Source organism: Anolis carolinensis, chromosome 1 (assembly GCF_035594765.1).
Source record: "Anolis carolinensis isolate JA03-04 chromosome 1, rAnoCar3.1.pri, whole genome shotgun sequence".
Lineage (NCBI taxonomy): Eukaryota > Metazoa > Chordata > Lepidosauria > Squamata > Dactyloidae > Anolis > Anolis carolinensis.
In genome coordinates this window covers 310603562-310611838 of record NC_085841.1, presented here as the reverse complement: position 1 = coordinate 310611838, position 8277 = coordinate 310603562, and the positions used below count along the sequence as shown (strand labels likewise).

Below are 8277 nucleotides of genomic sequence, written 5' to 3'. Positions count from 1 at the left end.
CCACATGAGGATCTTCTTGCCACTACCTCCTGCTCCTTATCATATAGATCTAAAGTGCACTTGTGCTGAGGTAGATAGATATTGTTTCCACCACCTGGGAGAGGGCCCTGGGCGAAGGGGTTATGACTGAATTACAATTGGGAGTGTACTCAGTGGTATCCCTTATATAAAATGACAAAACCAAGGTTGGTTTTTTTGGATATTTAAAAATATTTTCAAGCCATGGATGGTTGAATCAGTGGATTCAGAGGGCTGACTGGACAAGGCTTTGTGTGTTGCCTTTTCCATTTTTATATTTTGTTATATTTGAATGTGATTTTCCTGCTTCCTGGCAGGGGATTGGACTGGATGGCCCGTGAGGTCTCTTCCAACTCTTATGATCCTATGATTTATTTATATCGTTAAGCCAGTGATCTTTTAGATCTTACATCTTTAGATTATTTAGATCTTTTTCTGACATGAAGACCCAATTTAGCAGTGAATACCATATGTATGTCTCTTCAAAAGTTCCATTCATTCAGTGGGGCAATTCACGCATTCATTGCCAAGTGTGCCACTCTTGTATCACTTGTTTAAGTATATATTTTGTCATTACTATTTGCCACAATAGTTGCTCATTTCCAGAAGTTTCGCAATGTGTGCATTACATTTTGATCACTTTTCCATCATGGGAGGTTTTTTAAAAAATCTCTTTTTTAGTTCTAAGTTTCAGCATGAATACATTTATCAATTAAAATGAAGCCACAAAAACACTACAGTTAATTAAACATGTTCTCTAAGTTGGCATCATATGAATTGGTTGTAAAAAAAAAGTTATTTAAATACTTTAAAATACCTGAATCCAAATTAAAATGATAGGTCACAAGGCAAACATGGGGAAACCAAGGTAAGGATTTCCTGCTTCATAGCTCGGTCTCTCAGCCAGTATAAAATACTAATTTGGGTATACATTACACATTAGGCGATCCCTCGTAGCTCGAGGATGATGGTCTTCCATCTTGGGGTGGGTTCTTAGGTGACTGAAGAGACCGATTCTTGACCCGCATATTCTCCCGCAGTGAGGACATCGGTTTCCAGGTGGAAGGCGGTCCCGGTCGGGGTTAGCTTGACGTTCCTTCCTCTTGGCACGTTTCTCCCTTAAGCCCTCCATTTGTGCCTCCTCGAACTCCGCAGCACTGCTGGTCACAGCTGACCTCCAATTAGAGCGCTCGAGGGCCAGGGCTTCCCAGTTCTCAGTGTCTATGCCACAGTTATTAAGGTTGGCTTTGAGCCCATCTTTAAATCTCTTTTCCTGCCCGCCAACATTCCGTTTCCCATTCTTGAGTTCAGAGTAGAGTAACTGCTTTGGGAGATGGTGATCGGGCATTCGGACAACGCGCCCAGTCCAGCGGAGTTGATGGCGTAGGAGCATTGCTTCAATGCTGGTGGTCTTTGCTTCCTCAAGCACGCTGACATTTGTCCGCCTGTCTTCCCAAGAGATTTGCAGGATTTTCCTGAGGCAACGCTGATGGAAACGCTCCAGGAGTTTGGTGTGACGTCTGTACACAGTCCACGTTTCGCAGGCGTAGAGCAGGGTTGGGAGGACAGTGGCTTTATAAACAGGCACCTTGGTATCTCTACGGATGTTTGGGTATATGTAGTCAAGGAACCAGGGACACAAGTATATAATGTAGGTCACCTGCTGCATGGTATATTCATTGCTAAATAGACTGCCTTTCTCTTCCGGTTTCATATATTGGAAATAATGGTATAAAGCAGGGGTTCTCAAACTTCTTCAGCTGCGGAGCACTTTTTGAAGCAAAAGTTTCTCATGGAGCTCTAAAATGTTTATATATTATATTATTATATATAGTGTATACATATCAAGGCATGGGTGAACTTTTTGACCAATTGAACACCCCGGGGCCATCCAGTCCAACCCCTTTCTGCCATGCAGTAAAAGCACAATCAAAGCATCCCAACAGATAGCCACACAGCCTTAGTAGTAGTAACAATAGAAACCCAGGGCCCATGCAATTCAACCCCCTTCTGCCATGCAGGCAAAGCACCACCTGAGTGGTGGGAGGCAAGGGGAAAAGGATCTGGGCGGCGAGGAAGATGAGGAAAAAAGGCTTTTGGCAGCAAGGAAAGGGGAGAGGAAGGAGCAGGAAAGAGGGAAAGTTTGGAGGGGGAGGAAAGAGAAGGAGGAGGGAACTGTGGAGCCCCTCAGTATGCTTTGTGGAGTCCCAAGGGCTCCTGGGAGCACACTTTGAGAACCTCTGGTATAAATAATCAGTTCGCTAGTGGTGGCCCTGAAAGGATCAGTGTTACATAAATTAAGGACATAACGATTTGCTTTATCATCTCAGTTTTTTAATTGTAAGTACATTTTTTGCAAATTATTTATTGAGTTTTAACATTAATGAACTGATTCACAATAAGTAACATATTTTAAGGAGAAAAGGGCAGAAAAGATGGGGGAAAGTATATAACTAAAACAATAAAACTATTCACCCCAATACTAACTACGTTATCAATTTTTAAAGTATTGTTCTACATTACAGACCCAACTAAATAGTCATACTAAAATTATTAATAAGCATAATCATAGATGATTACATCATTAGATTTGATTTCTTGTTACTCAAAAAATCTTTAAACAGTTTTCAATCTTTCAGTACGTTTTCAATTGGCTTATTTTTCAGAAGCTAAATTAATTTTGGCAATTTGGGTTATATTGCAACTACATTCTGTTACAATAGTGTGGCACAAACTGTGTTATTGAAGGGCGCCTTCTATTTTATTAAAAAGTATATAGAACGAGACAGTTACCTGAATTTTCCAAGCTCAATATTCAAATGAGAAGATATATTCATTAGTACAAGTATACAGAAGAGAAGATCATGGAAATAAAAGTTGCATTTTCCATCGTAGTTTACACCTGTTTTACTTTGAAACAAGTACGATCTGTTTTCCAATGTTCCCCCCTGACATCATCGACTGGAAAGCAACTATGAGAAAACAAAAAGAACAGCAAAAGTAACTTGTAATGTTTTTTTTTAATGAACGTGTCCATAATGGACTGAAATGTACAGAGGTCTGGTACCAAGAAGTCATAATATATTAGAATCTGTATGCATTTAGCCATTCACATTCACTGGAATTAAGGGCACAGGACCCCTGCGAAAGTGAGAAAAGTGTGAATAAAAATAACACCTCTCCAGGAATCTCGAGGTTGTCTTGCAGATCATCCTTTATGGTCAACCTCTGCACTGAAGGACCTAGAATTTCATAAATAGTTATTATTTCTAGGAATTACTAGGGCTTTCAGCGCAACTGTATGGTCAACTTCCACTGGAGGAGATTCCTAGAGAACATATTAAGCAAATCTGTGAATAACCAAATCTGTAAAAGTTAAACCTTCAAATGTGAAGGACTAACTGTATATTTCATGTTTTCATCGAATCATAGAATTGGAAGAGACCACATGGGTCATCTAGTCCAACCCCCCTGCCATGCAGGAAAAGCACAATCAAAGTATCCCTGACAGATGGCTATCCAGCCTCTGTTTAAAAGTTTCCAAGGAAGCTTCCATCACACTACAAGACAGAAAGTTCCACTGCTGAACAGCTCATACAGTCAAGTAAGTTCTTCCTAATGTTCAAGTGAAATCTTGTTTCCTGTAATTTGAACCCATTGCTCCTAGTCCTACTTTCAAGGGCAGCAGAATAATAACAACAAAAACAACAAAAACAACAAAAACAACAAAAACAACAAACAACTTTATATGTCACCCTATTTCCTCAAAGGGACTCATGGCAGAAAACAAGCCTGTTCCCTCTTCCTTACGACACTCCCACATATTTACACATGGCTATCATGTCTTCTCTCAACCTTCTCTTCTGCAGGTGCTTCTGCATATGCTCCTCATGGCGCATGGTCTCCAGACCTTTGATCATTTTAGTCACCCCCCTCTGAACACCTTCCAGTTTGTCAATATCTCTTTTGAACTGTGGTGCACAGAATTGGACACAATACTGCGGGTGAGGTCTAACCAAAGCAAAATAGAGAGGAACCATGACTTCCCTCGATCTAGACATTATACTCCTTTTGATGCAGCCCAAAATCCCATTGGCTTTTTTAAACTGCTGCATCACACCGTTGGCTCGTGTTCAACTTGTTGTCTGTGAAGACACCAAAATTATTCTCACATGGACTGTTGTAAAGCTAGACATCACCTGTCAAAGACAGAACGCCACAAGATAAAAGATAACAAAGTTTATTGGAGTTACAGAACCAAAAATGCCCGTAAAAGACAAGGGCTAGGCAAACACTGGCCTTAAAAGTAAAAAGAGACAAGAAAAACGTTCAAAAGATAAACCGGATTAAACCGGAGTTTAATCCGGGTTAAATCAAAACAGCTTGCTTCAGCCTGGGAATAAACAAACAGAAGCTGGTGAACAAAAAGTTCAAAGGAATGCAACTAATTGGCAGCAGATGCTTCTCTGCTGCCAAGAGCTATGTTTGAGTAACTTAGAGGTTACTCCTCCACACAGCAGGCAAATTCCCGATACAAACACAGCAGACGAGGGCAGAAGCAGTCAGCGAAATCCCAATCCGTTCCGAAGGTCGTAAGGCCGATGCAGACGTTTGTAGTTCACCAGTTCCAACGATAGACACAGGTAGGAGAATCCGAGGCCGTAGTCAGTCAGTCCGTAAGTCCAGAATAACCAGATGGCGTCCGTCAAGAAGACGACGGAAGATCAAAGCTATTAAGATTAAGCAGAGGTTGCACAACAAAACCCCACACAATTCCTCCCGCCGTCTGAGCCCAATGTCCAGGATAACTTACGTAGTCAGCAAACGAATCACACCCGTCTTCAGGAAAACTTCCCACACAGATCCCAAGCGTTCGTCCAGATTACCTTGCCCAACGCAATTTGCTATTGCTCCCAAACCCCATTTTATGCCAGTTACAAGTCCTCATCGCTATCAGCTGTTCTCCTTAGCCCGGGCGTTTCCTCATCACTTTCCTCATCAGAACTGGAACACCTTTGACTACGCCCCACAGCATCCCCAGCTGTGGATCCCGTCCCATCCCTCCAGCTTGTCCACGGGTCTAATCCTGAAGGTCCCCAATCGCCTTCCATACTATCATTGCCAGTGGCACCCAAATCCTCCCTTACACGAGTCCATTCCATGTCATCCTCTTCCGAGCTAACCATCTCTTCCTCCATTCTCTCAGTAAACCCCTCAAAAGAATCCTCGTCAGATGGTTCTGCAAAGATATCTCGCAGCCGCTTCCTTTCTCGCTCCTCGAGAGTATCTGACTCTCGAGGAGTCTTACGCCCACGTCTCCCAGTAGTAGAGCCATGAGGCTCAACCATAACATCACCCATTCTGTATTTTTGCATTTCATTTTTTCTGCCTAAGTGTAATATCTGACATTTGTCCTTGTTGAAATTAATTTTGTTAGTTTTGGCCCAGCTCTCTAATCTGATTTTTTTAAAATTCTGATTCTGTCCTCTGGTGTATTAAGCATCCCTTTTAATTTGGTGTCATCTGCAAACTTGATAAGCATGCCCTCTAAACCTTCATCCAAGTCATTAATAAAATGTTGAACAGGACCGAACCCTGTGGCACTCCACTAGTCACTTCTTTCCAGGAAGAAGAGGAACTATTGGTGAGCACCCCTTGGGTTCGGTCACTTAACCAGTTACAGATTCACCTAGCAGTAGTATTGCCTAGCCCACATCTGACTAGTTTGCTTGCAAGAAAGTCATGGGACACCTTGTCAAAGGTCTTATTGAAATCAAGATATGCTACATCCACAGCATTCCCTGCATCTACCAAGCTTGTGACTCTATCAAAAAAAAAAGAGATAAGTTTAGTCTGGCATGATTTGTTTTTGAGAAATCCATGTTGACTTTTAGTAATCACAGCATTCCTAAGTGATTGCAGACTGTCTCCTTTTGAGCTGTCAATCGACAGAAGTGAATGTCCAGATGCTTTGAAAGAGGGAGCTTTTGTGAAAAAGTTTTGAAACTACTTATGTTTCATTATAATGTATGTATGTATCTGTACCTTCTAGTTATCTGGCAATGGACCAGCAACAGGCCTTGGGCATGTCCCCAGATGGTCTCGCCTGAGGCCTGGTAGTGGTATGAACTACCAGTTTATGGTACATTCTTATCTTTTGTGCTACTCTTACAGCAGGATGATGCAAAACTTAATTGCTTATGATGGTCAAATAATTCTCTGCTTCATGCCCTCCTCCCATTTCTCTCTCCCCACTCATTCTGCTGCTTGACATCATTTGGTTTTCCATCTCTTATTATTGATGCCTTTTCTCTTTCCTGCTCTGGTCCCACGTGAACTTGGAAACAAAACGTACTATCTCAGATGTTTCCTGAATGCCAGATCTGTACAATATATTGCATATCCAATTTTAGCCCATTCCTACCTGCAATTATGTTGGGGGAAACTGAGAGCACTATGACATATCATACTGACTGCTGCACCTAGAATTATAAAACTACCTGGGCACTATCCAAAGAAGACAAAATTGCTCAAGATCAGGTCTGTTCACATCAGTTTCATTGCCATGAGAGACTTTAAAAGGAAATCAAGCACAACTCTAGAGTAAGAGATTATTTTACATAGATGGCTTATAACTTTTAGTTCTTAAATTCAGAAGTATAGGAATGATTATCACTGTTTTTGCATGTTGTTGTGATTACTATTGCTATTATTACTACTATTACCATTACTACTACCAGGACCAGCGTTTTTTAGCATCCCTAAGAAATGTTTGAAGGAGTTACCCAAAACTTTGAATTGTCTATCAGCAATATAATGGTAATACCATGTTCATTTTTTTCTTTAAGCCCTAAGCCAGTATGTGGGATTTCAGGGGAAACAAATGAAAGAACTGAATGGACCATTGCAATGCTCTTGAAGATATTATAACTCTTTGGCAAGTGACATGCTGAACAGGTCCAGTGCTTTGGAGATTCTCCAAGGGAAAAAAAAACAGCTAGGGTTACTTGTTTGGTCTACCATTTCCAGAATATTACATCCAGAATTAAAAAGAAAATCTCCAGATTCTAGAAGAGTTGGCCATGATTGCCTTTTATCAGCTATCCTGTGCTTCAGGCTCCAGATCTCTTTACAGAAGAGGGATTTTACTATGTTTTATTTGATCCTGTTCTTTGTAGTCATGAGGGCTAACTGCAATCATCATCCTGTAGGCTACTTGAAAGAGACAGCTAGTGAAAAAAAATGCGGTTCACTGGTAAAAACAACATCAAACAGTTCTGTGTCCACCTGCACCTCTCCAGATTCAAGCTACTGCTCCATATCTTCATTGCCTGGGACCCAGAATCTCCATGCGGGTTCATTAGGGAATAGCAATCTAATGTTTAGACTGTCCCTCCCAAAGTAGACCCCTAGGTTAGCAATAATCTTTTCATCAGGCAAAAACCACAGCTGAAACCAGGACTTTGTGTATACTTGTCCTGAAGCTGTGTGGCACCCTCTTCTATGGAAGTCATGACTACCTTGCCCTTCTGGGCTTGCAAAGGAGCTGTAAATGTCACCTGTTTTGGGTGTTTTTTAAAGGTCAACTTCGGAATGACCTGATGTGTGTTTAGTTTAGCAGCATACATCTTATAGAGGTTTATATATTTTATTCCTGCATGGACTGGATGGCCTTGGGGTCTCTTCCAACTCTATGATTCATTCTGTCATTCTACTCTGATCATGTGGAAGGTGCTATAATTCTTACAGTCATGTATATAACTGTATACATGCAATTCAAAATTTGAGTGTTTTAGGTGAGTTATAGTTTATAACACAAATGTGACAATTTCCATGCGATAAAAAGATATCGCCTTCTAAAATAAAGGGACCAAGTGAGCACATGGACAAATAAAACCAATCCCCACCACTAAATAGCAAGAATACTTGCTAATAATACAGAATATATTGTTTATATAGTCTATAAACAAGGGCTTGACCCAATCTGTAGCCCTTCAGATGTATTGGATTACAACTTCAAGAATCCCCACAGTCAGGAAAGGTAACAGGTCTCAGGAAAGTTGACAAACAAGTTCTCTGAATATAGATGAATAGCAGCAGAGGTTGTCAATTAGCCATTCAGTTTAGGGGCTTATATGCCCCTAAACCTGACCAGCAGAAAATAGCCTTAATGAACCTAGAGATAAATACTATTTATTTATTTATGGGCACTGGGCTTTTCTTCTAAAATATAAAGTGAAGGTGAATTGCTTATTGGAA

General features: G+C 40.9%; 1 protein-coding gene across 5 annotated transcripts in view; it reads right to left on the bottom strand.

Annotated features, from left to right (window-relative positions):
- Positions 1 to 2330: 2330 nt before the first annotated feature.
- Positions 2331 to 8277, bottom strand: part of ptgr2 (prostaglandin reductase 2) — a 39032-nt gene continuing 33085 nt past the window's right edge. For all 5 annotated transcript variants that reach the window (XM_003214535.4, XM_008104056.3, XM_008104048.3 and 2 more), the window contains one exon: positions 2331 to 2990. In XM_003214535.4, the coding sequence (XP_003214583.1) occupies positions 2926 to 2990 (65 nt within the window). In that variant the 3' untranslated portion in view covers positions 2331 to 2925. The remainder of the gene's footprint in view (positions 2991 to 8277) is intronic.